The sequence below is a fragment of the Platichthys flesus genome, chromosome 7, assembly GCF_949316205.1.
Source record: "Platichthys flesus chromosome 7, fPlaFle2.1, whole genome shotgun sequence".
Classification (NCBI taxonomy): Eukaryota; Metazoa; Chordata; class Actinopteri; order Pleuronectiformes; family Pleuronectidae; genus Platichthys; species Platichthys flesus.
The window spans coordinates 6,982,249-7,000,698 of NC_084951.1; the positions used below are offsets into that span (position 1 = coordinate 6,982,249).

The 18,450-nt window shown below is 43.1% G+C and overlaps 1 protein-coding gene across 3 annotated transcripts in view; it reads right to left on the minus strand.

Annotated features, from left to right (window-relative positions):
* Nucleotides 1-16,318, minus strand: part of hdac7a (histone deacetylase 7a) — a 56,745-nt gene extending 40,427 nt beyond the window's left edge. Inside the window, exon 1 of one of the 3 annotated variants that reach the window (XM_062391891.1) lies at nt 16,139-16,318. In XM_062391891.1, the coding sequence (XP_062247875.1) occupies nt 16,139-16,157 (19 nt within the window). In that variant the 5' untranslated portion in view covers nt 16,158-16,318. Of the gene's footprint in view, nt 1-968; nt 1,200-16,138 lie in introns of those variants that run through there. The other 2 variants (XM_062391892.1, XM_062391894.1) reach the window with 2 other exon arrangements.
* Nucleotides 16,319-18,450: the final 2,132 nt, after the last annotated feature.

Below are 18,450 nucleotides of genomic sequence, written 5' to 3' on the forward strand. Positions count from 1 at the left end.
TATGACAGTATGGAGCCGAAATAAATAAAGACAAATTAAACAAAGTGGGCAAATTCAGTTCAGGGGAGTAAGTCTCCAGAAAATGAAACTAGTCAATGCAATGCACTCTGAAGTGATGAAGACATGAATGTGTGTGTGTGTGCGTGCGTGCGTGCGTGTGTGTGTGTGTGTGTGTGTGTGTGTGTGCGTGTGTGTGTGTGTGTGTGTGTGTGTGTGTGTGTGTGTGTGTGTGTGTGTGTTGCTGGCCAGATACTGGCCAACATCTGCTCAGCAGTAAAAGCCTCATTGGCAGGGTCGGATCCAGGGCCAGGTCAGAGGGGCACTGGCCCCCATCTGAAATCGGATTGGCCCCTGAAGTCCCCCTTGTCCACTCTCCTAATTTGTTGTGAATTGTAATATTATTGTCTCGCAATGTGCTTGAATAAGGAAACATTTTCAAAGTATATACAATGGTGTGTGGGACCCCTCTGCGTAGACTGTGGCCCCTTTAGGACCCACGGTAAAAGTGACTGCTAATGACTATAAACCACTTGATCACCTTCATACTTCTAGTTCTATCATTCTCTTGATAGTGACCTCACCCTGGCTCTGGAACAAACCGCCTGATGGTCTTAGGAGTGATCCACCTACTGCAGCTTAGAAATCCAGACCGAAAACTTGTTTTATTCACAAGTGCATTCAACTATTTGTCAAGATCATACCATCGTTGTATTCTATTTGTATTTTCCTTATAAATAAACTAACTCGCCTGTGTGGCTGTAGTCAGGTAAGTAACCTACAAGTGCGATAAGATAACCTTACAGAGAAAACAAGTCAAGCTGCTGTAGAAAACATATAAGTGCCGATTTCTTCAGCTTATTAATGAATAAAGAGTTGAGTGATTAACCAGCTCCCCGTCGCTTTACTGATCAATTCAAAAGTCCCATTTAGAAGCTGCTAATTTAAGGATCTAAGGACGGTTCTCTTACTTCCAGCCGCTCACCACACAGGACACCGCTGCCTACCTCGTCCGACAGAGCTCCGCTGACACCCGGCAGCCTCCCGGTGAAGTCTGGCGTCCACGCGCACGCAATATACATCCACCTAACATCCACTGTAGAGACTCTGTGTGCGCAATAAACTAGTCCGTGTGCAACCCAGAAAGAGTGATGGAGAGATGCGAAGACGGTGCAGAGGAGGAGGAAAGAAAAGAGAGAGAGAGAGAGAGAGAGAGAGAGAGAGAGAGAGAGAGCGGAGGCAAGTTGTAGAGAAGAAAGAAGAAAGTCCGGCCCCTAAGTCCTGCCCCCCACAAACAGACACACACACACTCACACAAATACTGACAGAAATAGCGGGTGAGGCGGACCCCACCAAAAATAGCCTCGACTTCGCATAGACCTTCAGGACTATTGTTTTCCTGCTCCGCCTGCCTCTCACTCCCATCGGCTGCTCACTACACTGTGGCACCACCTGCTGTCAATAAGTCCCTAAAACCACTACTGCTGCTGCACTGGGTCGGGTGGTGCCATGATCACCTGTACTGCTGCTGCACCGGGTCAGGTGGTGTAATGATCAACCACCTCCCTTTTGCTGCTGCTGCACTGGGTCAGTTGGTGTCATGATCAACCACCTCCCTTTTGCTGCTGCTGCACTGGGTCAGTTGGTGCCATGATCCCCCAGCTCCCCTGTTCTGCCGCTGAACAAGGCAGGGTGGAAAACCTGGAGCAGTTAAGTTTCCATTTTTAACCCTTGAGTGCTGCAGACTTCTCTCGTAACTTTACTCACCGGACTCTGCAGAATATTTGAGGATATTCTACATTAAAGAACCTTCATATGTAAATGTTTCCAAAACTACAAACAGTGTGTTGCCAGTGTTCCGCCCTGTGTGCTCAGGTGGAGGAGACGATACATCCATGGAACGAGTGAGCTAATGTCTAGTTTATGGCCAATCAAAGAACAATAGTATTGAAGAAACGTAGATTATCTTGATGTGGGTTCAGGTGAACCATACAATCAATCAATCAATCAAATTGTATTTGTATAGCCCATATTCACAAATTACAATTCGTCTCATAGGGCTTTAACAGGGTGTGACACCCTCTGTCCTTAACCCTCAGCAAGAGTAAGGAAAAACTACTAAAAACCCCTTTAACAGGGTAAAAATATGTAAAACCTCAGAGAGAGCCACATGTGAGGGATCCCTCTCCCAGGACGGACAGAAGTGCAATAGATGCCCCAGCATCTTTAAAAGTTACAAACATGGGCACAGAATACAGAAAACTCTGGAACATACTTCATGATTTTCTGCCAGTGTGCTGGTGTCCAGATGTTACTCAATATTATACATATATGTATGTTGGGGGAAAAAGCCTCTATCCACAAGAATTGGGTTTTTCCATGACCCATACTGCATCTACCAAGTTTCATGTAAACCCAAACCATCTAACTGACTAACTAACAGACAGACAGGGATGAAAAGATAACCTCCATGAGCAGCCGAGCTAATTATTCACTGAACAGAATTCCATTAGGCTTCAGAGATGAAGATCAACAGAGTTAAATAAACTGCCAGGCTTGTTACACACCCTGTTGACTAATAAGATTAGTTACAGTTTGTGTAGCAGTCATTTCCCAGGAACTTTGAAATGTGATCTCACTTTTGGAATCATTTCCGTTAAACACTTTCAATTATGTTTCACAATACGAAAAAACTCACAGTCTCACATGAACTGACGACCACACCAGGAGAGCTGACCGTGGAAAACTGAGAAATGACTCGTTTAAAAACAACATTTTCACATCCTTCGGAGCAGCAGGAGAAAGTCTAAGAAAGGCCCCTCACTAAGGACAATATCCAGAGAAGCTACAGTGGAACTAACAACAATGACATTGTGTACTGCTGAGCAGACACTGTTGAAAGCTTCACTCACTGGTGCAGTTTAAATAAGATACCATACCATACGTCAAGATGACAGCAGAACAATACAACATGATACGATAGGAGGAAAAGAGACAGGACACAAAACGACAAGACACTACAACACAATCTACTCCAACTATGTTGTTCGATATTGTTGTTGTTTTTTTATATTGTTGTTTTCATATTGTTGTTTGTACACTGACCAACCACACCAAGGCAATTTCCTGTATGTGCAAATAATCATGGCAATAAAAAGAATTCTGATTCCGATTCTGATGTACCGTGTTACAGCAGCATAAAGGGAATAGAGACCTATACACATAGTCAAGGTAATACGTATGTAAAGATACAATATCAACTCAGGGAACTGTGAAGCATTATTGCAAATATATGATATTGAAATTGCACTGGTCACAAATGATTATTGAACAGCTGAATTTGAAAAAATTAGTAATATATATATATATATATATTGAGCTATATATAAGGTGCAGTGAGGGTTGTACAATTCACCGTATGACCTAAACTATGTGGAGTTGTAATGAGATTAAAACTGCACTTACTTGGCAGCTTTGCACATGTATTGTAGGATTAAAGATTAAATCACGATTCTAACCAAGTCTGTTATGTAACCACACACACACCCATGTTCTCCTGTAGTATTGAGTGTAGTCTGTGCAGCACACTTTCTGCCTTTTGATGAGCGGATCAGTTTTAAATGTAGCAGGGGATGTTTTGGTGAGAGAGAGGAGAGCAGCAGCCGTCCCAGGAGCAGCCCAGAGCTCCTGCAGCGTGTATGAACCAGAGCGTGTCCGGCATGTCGTGTACGGAAAACAAGGGTTGGAAAAGCGTTTGATTAAATGTGGAAAACCAGATGGTGATGCTCCCAGCTCCCAGTGGAGGATTCGACTGTATGGAAAAGCATTGTGATATCTGTAACCATGGTGCAGAGTGCGCACAGTCCCCGAGCACACTGATCACGAGAAGCTCTGCTTGTGACAGAACATATTAATCCTGCAGTAGTTTACCCAGATCTAATCTAATCTAGAGCGGTATGTTAAGTGTTTTCACAGTTCCAAATTACATTATCACAATTAGACTTTACAGTGGATTTATCACCACTGCCACATTTATCAGGAAACCTTACTGTACATGTTTTTACAGTCATTTTCTTGACAGTTGCTGCCAGTTCATTATTGGGGAAAACACAGTCAATTTAATACAATGTATAAAGAGTGCATAACTGTATATTACATGTGCAGAGTAGTAAAGAAACTGATAATTCATAGGACGAAGCTCTGTCTGAAAATAAGTAAGAAGATTTTACCAACAGAACCAGAAACCTGGTGGAAGGCTGCAAAATGGATAAATAAAGAACCCAGAAAAAATAATGGTTCAAACCCAGGATTTTTTTTTTACACTTTCTTTCAAATATTCCCCTATTTCCCAGAGAATAATTCATGGGACTTTATTAAAAAAGAGCCACATTTAGGGACGTAATGTTAATGAAGGTTGAGTCATTATAGACATTGTCCTTAGTGTTGGGGAGTTCAAATAAAATGTTTTGAATGTTTCAGATTATTATTATTAAAGATCCATTTATGATCTGTTTTATTCTTTAACACTTTCTTTCTTTGCAGGCACAAATCCGACGCTCTTCATTTTGTCAGAAAAGCAGGAAACAAAGCTTCCTGTTTGTGTAAGCGCAAACGTTATGCGTGACGCACCACAGGATCATTCTGTCAGTTTCACACGTCCAAAGGTTCCCTAGAATCTTGTCTGTAGCCACTCGTCCATCCCTGCAGTCACATTCCCTACCCTGAAGTGGGGTCATTACGATATAAGTAATTACACCGTTCTCTGTTTATTCATAAATCATACATTTTTTGCTAAGTTAAATTCTCTGATATCCGTAAAAAATGTATATAGAAAACCTACCCAAAATGTCCATAAATTAGCATTTTTACCCCCAATAAACCGTTTCTAAGATTAGTTGTCTAAGATTAACTCTATTTGCATTGTATTCTTTTTTCCAATTTGAGGCAGAAACTGACATTTCTTGCGAGTTTCACCGGCACTTCTCAGTGTTTTTCCCCTTTTTTTTAACGGTCCTTTTTGTTTCCACCAACAGAAAACAGTTTGTGTTTTCTGTTCTCAGCGACAGCTCGGTCAACACCTGATGTTTCCGACCAATACTGAAACCTAGAAGCGTATGTTTGCCTCTGCTGGCGGCCCTGCAGCGGCCGCTCGCTCACCCTCGGGTGCCTCTGAGAACAGGGGGGAACCCAGCACCCTTCCCAGAAACCCTCAGTGTGTGGGTGTAAAGAACTACATATCCGTGTGCTTGCATGTATGTGTGCAATATTATATGTGTGTGTGTGTGTGTGAGAGTGTCTGTGCACGTGTGTAAGTGTGTGTTGTATGTGGGGTGTCCATTCAATTACACAATCTACCATGCAGTCTGAATCACATCCGGTTTCAAGCTGAAAATAACAAAACCACAGTGTGACAGAAAAGCAGTGCAGCAAGCAACCGCCCACAGGAGAGTGGAATAGAGAAACACAGACACACAGGCACACACACACACACACACACACACACACACACACAGTCTGGCCCTGGTCAGTTGGTCTTCTCCACAAACAACTGTTATTTTAAAGTCGCTTTCTTTAACAGAGATGGGTCTTATATAAGTTTATTTACTATCTTCAAATTTCGAAAATCGAATGCGTTTTTCAATAAGCATAGACATGGCGTCCACAACTTAAAGTATTTAGATACATTTCTATAGGGGGAAAACAAAACTACAGTATATCGTATCGTAAGTAACTGCTAAATGCTAATAATATAATATTTATATATTAATGACTACTAATAACTCACAATAATCCAATGTATCTCAGTATTTTTAACAAATTCTCATTTCACTGCTCATCCCTTTTAGGGCTACATCAACAAAAATAAAGCATTATTAGTATTAGACTAATTTTCTTGATCTGCAGCAGTACCATAGCCTTGCTTGACTACACGTATGGATATATTCACACACACACAACAAACAACCACCTATCCATGCATACACTATATGCACATATGGTGTCTATATGCATACAAACACACCCACCTTCCCCCAAGCCCCTTCATGTGACTGCAAGATTGATTAACCTTTAAGAATTTCCTTGAGTTTAAGTTTTGGTCTGTTTTAAGTTAGATGCATTCCACGTATGCTGCTTCAATTCAGAAACGTCTGAATCAAAATGGATTTTTTATTTTTTATTTCCAGTCAAACTTCAGAAGTCAATTTTTACACGAAGTTAAAAACAGTCCGTGTGAGGTACTGTATGTAGATTTTTTTTCTTTTGAACTTTATAGAGCAGGATGTGGTCGTGTGCTACATGACCGCCTCCCACCTGCAGAGACGTGCTCCTGCTGCAACACAACAATCCACACAAGAAGTGACTGAAGAACAAAACCAGTTAAAATTAACAAGTGCAAATTGACACAATCAGAACGCACAAGGCAGGGGTCTGTATTTTGTCTTTTTTTTTTTGCGTCGAGTGACCACAGCTGGGTGTGGAACCTGAGCCCCAATATTTCTTTCATATGTGTCTGTGGAGCCAAATATTGAACCTATTATAGGTTAGTTTATGATGCATTCAGAGACACAGGCATTCTCAGAACATATAGTCACTTCATGAAGAGCACAGCCTGGCTGGCTGAGTGTGTGTGTGTGCTGAGCACTGAGCCTTTTCCATTAGTGTGTCTGATACTTTATCTCCCATGTGCGGACAGTATGGCGTTGTTAGAAAACACAGCCGATGCTCTTGTATAAACATGAATGAGCCTCTTTTACGTAACAGTGCGGGGTATGACCCTTATTTCCACTAATAATGAAACAGCGGTCTCAGTAAGCTGTCTTAACACAGTTAAAGCGCAAGCATACAGCCGCTATCTGTGAAAAGGAATTAGCGGGGATAGAGGTTTTAGAGCGAAGGAGTGAGGGAGTGAAAGAAAAAGGGAAGGGGCTAGAAAGATAAATTAGCTGTGGAAGAATATAGCAGAAGGTTGGGAAGAGAGTACGAGGAGTCAAACAGAGAGGAAGAGAGGACAAGAAGACAGGAGAAAGGATGAGAGAAACAGAGAGAGCGGGAGGGAGAGAGGGAGACAGGGAGAGAGGGAGAGAGGGAGGCTGAGGGCACTGTAATAATGTTTGGCCTTGGTCTGCCAGTGGGGTCCTTCCCCTTAAGAAGCCAACAGGAATGTGAGGAATGCTGCATGAGAAGAAAAAAGGAAGGAGTGGAGGAGAGGGGGAGAAACACAGGAGGATGATGGGAAAAAAAGAAAAGCCAAGAAGGAAAGGAGAAGTAGGAGGAGGAGGAGGAGGAGTGGGGACTCCAGGGTGAGATGAAGATGAAGGCAGAGAGTAATATGAGGAGGGGAGATGGGTGGGGGGTAGGGCGTATTATCTTTAGTGGGCTGAATAAACATAAGAACAAAGAGGATAAAAATAATAGGGCTGGAAAATATTTGGGAGGAAAAAGCGAGGGTGCTCTATTTGTGTGTTTTTATTTTTTGCGCTTGCGGATATTCATGTATGCACGCGAGCATGTGCGTGTGTGTGTGTGTTTATGTACTTTGTAGTCATGTGTACTGGTGTGTGTGAGAGAGAGAGAGAGTCTCAGGGCGTGGTACTAAAACTCAAACTTTTCCTTTCGAAAAGGTCTCCTCGCCAACAATCTCAGCAGCAGAACATTTTACAGCTGCAACATCCTACAGAACTTTTTTTCAAACGTTGGACAGATTCTTTCAATAATCTGCCTCGGTCTTGTGGACGGTCAGTTGATAGTCATGAGACGAGCACACACAGAGACTTGCTCATCAGCACGTAGGCACTCAAACTGTGTGATTCTCCTGCTGCTTCATGCAAGATAAGGTGGAGGCTACGGGGGTATTTAAAGAACTGAGGGAGCAGAATGCTGCGATTGTAGAAAATTACACATTTCGCTTCCAGAGAATGAGCTCATTGAAGTCGTGGCTGCAGCGCTGACCTACAAAAACAGAACCCAGTGACTACAAACACAGTTAACACTAGTGTCTATTGTTTTGGCATCTGCTTGAACACATAACAGGTATTTATGGTCCAGAAATGTGTCATTTATGTGGCAACAATAACATCTGCAATAACTCATAACATAACACATTTCTTACAATTTGTCTATCATAAAAAGACAACCAACACAAATAAACAATTTATCAATATCTTATGGGCCATTTCTGTAATCTGTATTATATATTGCTTCTATATAAATTCATATATTGTCTATAGATTGTGTTTATATTGCTGCCCTGTCCTGACAATCTGAGACTCACAGAAATAAGCTCTAAAAAGATTTTCTTTCTTTCTGGAGTCAGTTGTGTTTATCAGTTGTGCTTTTTTATTAAAACCCTGATACATGTCAGTGTGTTTAAAAGAAGCTCTGACTGGTAAAGGTCACGGTGGGATTCAGTGTTACTGACGCATTGTGACCATAAATAGCAAGTTACTCAGCAAACACAAATGGAAACAAGACATTCATTCCCTTACAGACTGCACACATTGCATGCTCAAAATGTCTCCAGTGTTTGTGTGTGTGTGTGAGAGTGTGTTATGAGTTTTTTATGTGTGTGTAGGTGTGAAAAGCAAAGACACAGCGATCGTCTGAAACATTGGCCTTGGTGAAATGTGCAGTCCACAGTAACACAATGGATCCGCTGACGGAAATTTTCTACAACGGAGCAACAGTGTCATGTGTGCACTCAGCACAAACCAGAGTTGAGAGGTTATGAATAAAGACTTTTTTTTTTTTCGACGCCACGTAGAATAATTATTAATGGTCTGCAATATACACATATACCAGTGAGTCATACAATATAAATGTTCAAATGATATTGAATTATCTTATTGGAAACTCCCCGCGTAGAAATAAAAAAAAGTCCTAACACATTTCAGTCGCGCCAAGAAACTGATGAGCTGACGGAGGATCTCTGGGACGTGTGGTGCAGGACCACCACAGCAAAGCCGGAGATAATGGTTGCACCGGAATGAATTACAGCCTCTTTACGACATTCGATCTGGCTCAGTTGAATGTGAACTGAGGTCAGTTCCAGCGACGACACAGGCGGAGTGTGTAATGACGGGCTGAGGATCCTTAACACCGTACTGATGTTTGGAGTTAATGGCAAGTTGTTCAAAACACGACGAGAAACCATAGCAACCACAGGAAAATCCCAGTAATATCAACAGCACACACGCAAGAAAAACCGCACAAACAAAAGAATGCACCCACGCACACAGGAACCCTCAAAGCGTAGAGTCAAATCAAAACTCACCCTTTTAACACCCACCGTTCTGAACAACAACAAGCATGAGAAGTGTGAGTGTGTGTGTGTGTGTGTGTGTGAGTGAGTAGAAACACCCAGACGGGCCAAAAATAGCTCCACACTCGTACCCCATCTCTCGCTTTCAAGCGTTCACTCTCATTCTCCGTCTCTCTCTGTCTCTCACTTGTGTCACCGTAAATCATTGGTCGGAAAAAAAGAAGAAGTTCCCATACGGAAAATATCACCCACTTAAGAGCCCGCTCCAATGTGAGAATATGAGACTGAGTATATGATTGCGTGCATGGAGGGGATAATGACTATTTTGGCTAAACTGTTGCAAGAGGGGAAACATAAAGCTTCTCACAAGAGGGAAACATTAGTGGGCTGGAGTTTGTTTACCAGACATGTTGAGCTGATGAGGGAAGTCGGACGTTCATTGAGATTATTGTAGACGGAGAGAAAGTAACGCTCGTGTCCAAAGAAGTAAAATAAACCCTGATCTGCTTTAACCATGGATCTTCATCAGGCTGCATATGTCTTTTTTTCAGGCAGCACATTTTCCAGATGCTGTCCCACCTACGGACTTGAGGCTTTGGCTACATCCACCTTACTATGTTTTCATTTGAAAATGAATAAATCCTCAGACAGATTCTCCTGGCCTCCCAACTACTTTAGAGATTTAGAGCCCCTAAAACAGACACTTATAAACTGTTGCTCTTTGGGTCTTTTTGGTCACGACGTAGCCATTCGCTGATTCTAACGGGATTATAACTAGGGTTAGGGTTTTACAATTGTTGTATTTTGAAAATGCCATTTTCAAACTAAACCTCAGTGGTAATGATGTAGCCTTTGGTCCAAACCATGCTGGCAACCTGTGTCCCTTTGTTTACCTTCAGGATTCCCAATTACACGTGAAGCAGGGCGTGTAAACAAAATCACACGGACTCACAAGTCGCATGTTTACTGGACTGGCTTCAGTAACCTGTCATCAGATTTTTAAACAGATGTAATTGCAGCGTGTGTTAAATAAGCAAAGCCTGTTGTCTGGGACTTTTTGTGTTTCCCTGTGGCAGTGTCAACCTGAGCTACTTCAGGTCAGCTGCTTAAAGGATCATTCTGATTAATGAAGTTTATTTTCCTAGGTACAACAACACAGTAATCACTAAAGTGAATGCTGAGAGTTGAGACTTTAATGGGCAGAGAACGGTGTCCTCAGACGACCAGGCAGGATGTAGAAAAGCCAACGATGGTAAGTATGGGAGGTCAAAGTCCAACCAGGAGATCAGGCTGTAAACCGTGATGGCAATAATTTGAATTACCTTCATTTTGAAATAAGTTTGGTTGTTGGACTGATTGTAGAGCGTCTTTGTCATTTTCTTGTCTCACTTTTCCCATTTGAATGAGAGGATGTACGGGGGACACATCCAACAGATCAGTAGATAGGAAAAAACGAGAGAAGCAGTAGGAGCTGTGCACAGTCACATATCAGAATGTGTCACCTCTCGTTCACTTCCATCCGGGCGAGCGAAGAGGCGGATGAAACATGTGCTCCCTCTGGGGAGGAAATGGCAGCATGGCCTCACGTCTGATCTGCTGCATTCACTTCGCATTCACGTGTGTGTGACCGCGACCCTGCTCTGACTGACTGTTGAGTCGGTGACCTGTTCCCCAACAGCAGTTCACCAAACAGCCTTGTGAATACAGAGTCACAGGTTCCTACAGCCAATTCATTTTGGTCAAAGAAGCAGATTAACTGACATGTAACGATCAAATTAAAACCTTATTTGTATGATGATTTAAATCGCCCTCCTATGATTGGCCCATTACTGGCAAACAAATCAAGCAAATCAAAAATGTGATCTTTCTTTGTTTAATCGGTTTATTTCTATGTGAGGGCATTTTTCAAAATAAAAGTACAAGTATGTTTGCACTTGAGAAAACAGAACCAGCTGATCTAATGGACGGTGTTGGGGGCTTGGAAAAAAAAGCTTGAGCGTCTTCACCAGCGTAAGACAAAGACGTGCGCTGTCACATGAACTAAACCAAAGTCTTGTATTTCAGGTAGTTTTACACTATACGCCCGTCCTCTGCCTTGATAAAACTACAAGACTATTTTCTTGCAGTTTCTGGAATCTTTGTTTCATGATTTGACAGAGAGGGTTGTTTTGTCCTTCAATGCCCCACAAAGCACACACATCTACCACACACTACAGCAGCCTTGAGCAGACGGGGCTACAGTGCATTGCTCAAAGACACTTCAGCAGGACAGGCAGCCGAGGAAAGGAGCTTACACTACAAGCTACAACTTTAAGGGATGGCACTAATTGCAGTCAAGTGTTGAGCATTTCACACAGGAGGTAAATATGATTTTTGAATCCACAGCTGGATGACAGTGTTTTCCCAAGCCTCAGTGGGCTGATGTCAATTTGTAGCTATTAAAATATAAGGTGCACTTTTCATAATGTTCACAAGATATGTCACAGTGACGTGAACTTTGTGGAAGCCCCTCACTCTCCGTTTGAGATGTGCATGTCTGCAGCCTATCTCCGTTACCGACGATTTATGGGGTGAGGCTTCACTATCAGGAACTCGTGTTTTCTCTGGTGTTTTCAGTGAAAGGTTACACCTCTGCTCTCCGCCGTGCCCTCTGTGGGGATTTAAGAGACGCAGCGAGGAGGAGAAAGAGAGACAGATGGCCTTTCCCTCGCAGGATATCCTGTTCTAAGTAGAGCTGCTGGGCTCGGTCTGACCTCCTCACCCCTCTTGACCTCTGACCCACTCGGAGTTTAGGCTCACATCTTTCGCCCCAAATCTCCCCGTGTAAGATCTTAGTTTTAGTCTGGCCACTTCGCTTTCCCTCCGTCCAAACTCCTCCATCACACTCACAGGTGTCACTTGAATTTTCTCTCCTTCTTTTTTTCTCTCTGCACCTCTGTCTGCTCCCACTCAACACTTCCAGCCTTCTTCATAAACATACTTAACCAACACAATTTATTAATATGGGACATTTGGTTGTCACTGGAAAACCACAAGTAAAATATTGATGGCGTTTAGTGGTTTTCGCACTTTTCTACGAACTAAATTCAAGAGCTACAAAATAAAAATAAAAATATTTGACCACTTTAATTTGATTTAGAGACCACTGAGCATGAGCAGGGATTTAAGTGGTCACACGGTCTGCAGAATCCAACCAGATATTTAAAAACAAGTAATACATTTTTTAAATACATTTTCAAAACAGATGTTATATTTGGAAATATATGCAAAATGATTTCAATTACAATCAAATAGGAACAAGATACTGTAAGATACAAGGTGAATTATTTCACGTTACACAGAACCCATGTGATGCAGTGAACCAATAAAAACTAGAATGTGGTAAGTCATGTCTTCATTACGACCAATTGAAGGTTACAGAAAAGAGACTTGTTCCTTTTGTGACAGCCCACTCCACAAATCGGGACCAATGACAGCTGATCGTCCATAATCTTGGTTTTTAAATGGTTGCATAGAATGGCGGTCAGTGATTGGTCAGCAGAACTGAGGGGTCAGTGGACTTAGGGACGTCCGTTTAATTTCTGTACAGATTTGCTCTTTCTCTGGTAACCAGTGAATAGAGGGGAGATTATTTAAAGATCTGAGAATATTTGACTTAAGTTTTAACACACAGCTTTCATCCTTGTAACATACATTCAGGGTTTTTGATTATTTACTTTTTTCTAAACCAACCAACATTAGAAAGACAGGACATAAAGCGTGTTTAGATGAACGTTTGTTTCTTTCTTCCTTGATCTGTGGAAAACTTTTCAGTAATTGGATATGCAATTGCACATCCATCAAAACTGAACTTGTTGTTCTAACCACGTGTCTAACGCGATAGTAGAATCTCATATCTCTTGGAGCAGACCGTCTTTTCCTCATTTTCCTGAATGGATGTGTAATTGTCTCTGTACTCTTGCTGTGCTTCGGCCATGACAATAAAGACATGATTACAGCTAATTTATAAAAGATGTTTTGATGACGTCACACTTCCGGCAGTGCTAATATGAAAACCACAGAAATAAACCAGCAACATCATTATAAAAAACTCTGGACTAGAAGAAGAAGGATGGCTCTTTTCTTTTTTTGTCTCCGGCCTCTCTTTTTCTCTCACGAACCCTCCCATCCCACAGCAACACTGGAATCCATTAGCTGATGAATGGTTGTTTGTGTTTTTTTAGGCTCAACAGCGCCACCCCTGTCAGTGCGGTCAAAGTGGACGATGAGAAAACATTTGCTGTGATTAGAGGAGAAATTAGCCAATCGTCCTCTGACCTGTGAGCCAACCCTGAGGTCAAAGAAACACGGAGTGGACGACTTCCCAGGTGGTTTCCCATGAAAAGCAACAGGTAGCACATGTATAGTGGGGTCATTGTATGCAGACACAGGACACACACACACGCGCACACACACACATGCGCACACACACACATGCAGGTCTGTAGCCATGTATCTGTGTGTGCTGGTTGTATAAAAAAGGAATCCCTAAGAGGCCGAATGCAGAGTTTGCCCGGATCGGCTGCAGTGGAAATCAACACTTCCTGCTTCCTGTGGTGAAAAGGAAGTGCTACCGTCGCTGTCCCCTTATCGCTGAATACACAGGCAGCGCAGAGGGAGGAAGGCAGGGAGCGAGGGAAGAGGAAGAGGAGGAGGAGGAGGAGGAGGGTGGCCAGACAGGCTAGAAAACAGGGGAGACAGTTAAAGAGGCCGATGAGGCTTTGTGTCTCATTTTTAGTCATGTATTTTTGGAGTTCTGGCCCAAAATTATTTTCAGAAATAAATAAATGAAGAAGGGAAATAATAATGATGAAGAGGAGGAGTCAGTAGCTTGTAGCACAGCATAGTACATCTAATTTACGAATAATTTTATTATGTGTTCACGGCTCTTTGGCTTATTTATCCATTGGTGTTCATCTCTCCTCTAGAATATTACAACAGCATTTGGTGATATCAGCCACTTGTTAATATCAGCCACTGAACTGCAAGTAAACGAGATTTATTTTTTAGATTCACATTTGCTCCACTACATAAATGAGCAGATATCTGTTCTTTTTACTCCACTGGCTTTTTACAATACTTTGTGTTACACGTTCACGTTGTGTTAATCAATATCGAAAGAGAGAGGAGAATTCGTTGATCCAGTCAGAGCAGGCAGGTCACATTAGGCCCCTCCTAATAACCAGTGATGCAGCAGCATCACTGGTTATTAAGAAACACAGGTACTTCTGTTTTTAATAATTGGAGTATTTTTAAAATCAAGTACTGAATTACTATGTCTATGTGGTGCTTTGACTCTGACTGTACATTTATGACTATTTATTTGCACTAAAATAAAACGTTTGAATACTTCCTCCACCACTGCCTACAGTTTCCTCTTCCATTCTCCCAACAAACCAGGATACAAATCACCCTGAGGCTGCATCCTACCAATGTATGACAGCACTATCACTTAGCTGCATGTCAGTGGGATAATGGGAGTTCAGACTAGCAGCTGAAGTGAGACTATTTGTACAGAAAGCGTGCAACAAAAGTTTGAAGGCCACACAGATCGATAACCTGTGTTGTGTGTCATTGTGGCCGATACAGGGGGAGTCGTGGGCCCAGAGAGAAGAGGAAAGAGTCAGACAAACACAGATTGTCAGGAGAAGAATATACAGTAAAAATGAGGATAGAAATAAAACCAAAGTATGCAGCATGCGTCTGTGAATACGAACAAATGCAACAGGCTGGATGAAATTTGCAGGCGGCTTGTGAAGGAGCACCAGAAAGACGACAAGAAAGACAGAAGGAGAGGAAGGAGAGAGATGTTTGGGATCAGGGTGGAGAAGCTTTCAGCACTTGGGTTTGTCCCAGATGGACACAAGCCGCTCCCTCCCTTTATAAACAGCCGCTGGCTTCCACCTCTCCTCATCCTCTCCCCAATGTCAATCTCTTCTTCTTCTCTGCTTTAATGTCAGCTCTGCAACTCAGCTGCCACTTTGCAGAGTTTCCTCTCATGGACCCTCGGCAGAAAACAAATTGTCACTCACTTTTTTTCTCCCCCCCCCCCCCCCCCCCGTTTGTTTCTGACAACTTCATCTGTCCCCACCACCGCCGACACCCCCCAAATCCCTGACATTTCCAAAGTCAACACACCACTAAATGCTGGGCTGACTCACTTCCACTGTGGGTGGCTCTGTTTCCAATTTTCTCACCAACTCAGCCGCCCCACCACCTTGAGAGAGAAATGCTTTGTCCAGAAAACAACAAAAAGTGTCGGCAACCAGACGCGCAGAAGGGGAGACACATTTGTCCGAGTGGCTCAGTGTTAAAGGGACAAAGGCGTGCGTAGATGCCGGGAGGAGATGTGGGGCAAAAAACCCAAGCATGTGTCTCCCACTTCTTTTGTGGCTCTGAAATGGTTATCGCTGTTTTCCTTCCTTTCTTTCTCTTTGGGAGAGCGTGGGAGCGCCCTCGGAGCACTGGGAGAAACCACAGGGCTCATAACAACAGGAGGAAGCCGGTAACTTGAGAGACTCTGACCAGGCGGAGAGGGAGCGAGAGGGGGGATGAGGAGGAGAAGTGGAACGGGGGAGCGGAGGCACAGGAGGACGGCTGTAAATGGGACAGGGAGCCCTTCTCCATGAAGCGGATCACATCTTTACACGTTTTCCACATCCTGAAAACATGACACGTGAGCTCACATGACAAAAGCCACACTAACAACTAACCTGTTGCATTGCTGACTTCACAAACACACACACAAACACACACACACACACACACACACACACACACACAGAGTGGCATTCTCACACACCCCAAGCAGGACAACTTTTCCCAAGCAGAGAGCCGCCTTACCAGTCTGTGGTGTGAACATCCAGCATGTTAGAGGGTCCTGTCAGTCATGTTCACATACAGTCATGTCCAGAGAGAGATCGAGGGCGATGAGGACGACACCCAGACTGCACACATACACACACACACACACAAACACACAGGCACAGGCACAGTATCAGTTCCCTCTGTCCAACTGTTGAGAAAGTGAGGGGCCGCAACAAAAGGCAACAGAGGGAGGGAGGGAGGGAGAGGCCGAGGTAGAGAGAGAGAGAGAGAGAGAGAGAGAGAGAGAGAGAGAGAGAGAGAGATTAACCCTTAAGATCTGACTGGGGTACTCTCTCTCCCTCTCACACCCACACACACAAAGACACACAGATACACACACACACATATACGCACACATACACAGTTGGTTTGCCATATCACTGACTTCTAGTGTTTTCTCCCATGTGCCAAGAGGAGGAAGGGAGAGCAGAGAGAATTGTGTGTCAGTGTGTGTGTGTGTGTGTGTGTGTGTGTGTGAGTATTTTAAAGGTAGGAGGGACCACTTGGCTCACTTCCAGACGCAGCCAGCCTGGTAGAAAAAAAAGACAATTGCAGGAAGCGCTATATCAGGAGGAGGCAAAATACCAGCACAAAAATAATTAACAGACAGAAAAACAATGACATCCACCATGGAAAAAACACAGCCTGCAGCGTGCGCCGAACAATCACAGTGGGAGCAATGAACAGGAAAAAGAGGCTTTTCTTTTTGTTACCACAGGATATAAAAACCCCAGCAACAAGAAAGATGTGAGCAGTTAGTGTCAGAAGTGCTGGTGTTCCTTTTGGAGCTGCGACATCAGATGTAAAAGAAAGCAAACTGCTTTTCTGTATTACGCGAAACGATTCTGTTTTAAAAACAGCAATATTGCATTTTGAATTAATCGTCAGTGTTTATTCTTCCCATCGCATTTCCTTGTGTGAAATCGCAGGCATGTATAGACACGCATTCTCCATGCAATCAGTCAGCCATGACTCCCACATGAATCTCACCAACCACACAAACACATACACACACATTCCCTCGGCTGTAATCATATCTGGTGATAAGGACAGCTTCCCCCTGTGGTCGCTGGCTCTCCGGGCTCCGACCACTCTGACTTACAATGGCCCTGTATTCTAAGCCTGCTCTGATTACACACACAAGGAGCTGCATTACACCCCACTAATTCAATTTCCTCCCCTCCGGGTCAACCCCTGTGTGTGTGCGCCAGTGTGTGCTTGTTTGTGTGTGTTTGTGTGTATGAGAGAGTGCATAAGGAGGAACTGATTAAGCAGTTGTTGAAGAGAACAAGCTGCACACAAGCTGACTGTAATAATCTGGATCAGGAAGTTGATCAATATGTTGTTGTTGTTCAGTTGTGTGAATGTACGGCTGTTCTGTGCTGGAAGTCAAACTTATTCTACTGTAGTGCAAACTGAAAATCAGCTGCTGATTTCTCATGCCGTGAGAAGTGAACTGGTCCGGCAGCATATTTCAGCCAGGACAGCCGATGTCGACCTGCCATTAGAAATCACTGTATAAATGAGGCTGAGATATGAAGAGGCTCTGTGACAGCTGGATAGGAAGGAGGCTGCATGTCAAGTCTACCAGTGCATATAGCTTATGAAGCCATTTCATGGTTGGTTTTCACTATAGTGCACTGCTATTCTAAACCCAATATCTTCTATATTCACGATTTGCATTTATGGAGCTGTGTAAGAGTTGGTATAGTTGACAGCTAATAATAATAATAATAAAAACTTCCCCTAACAGTATGACAAAGTACTTGACAGAAAGACCCCCCCCCATCCCCCAAACAGATAAAAAAATCAGACAAAGCAGGTGACTAAAAGGACGTTGGTCACGTCAGAGATAAACAAAATAGGCTTAAAAGGCTTTAAGACAAGATATAAAAGGAGCAGTAATTGGTCTGAGATCAGTGGGTTGAGCATTTCAAAGTGTGGGGGCCTCGAGCAGAAAAAAAACATGATCTCTCTGTCGCCATTGTCAGATACGAATTCCAGAGAATGTCCAGACTGTTGGGTGCAGACATTCTCCTGAGTTTGACTTTCTCACAAACAACTCCTCAGATGTGTTCACAATAACACAGCAATCTCTGGAGAGTTCAGGTGAGGGCTGGCACAGCGGCCTGAGGCAGAACGTAACATAGATTGCATCGAGGTGATCACATGTTTTTTTTTGCACATCGGTTTTGGCCCTCCTCGCCAAAAGCTCTCTGATCTTGTTGTCTCTCCGAGTTGATTTATTTCTCTGTGTCTTCAATGTGTATGGCACCTCTTTTTATCTT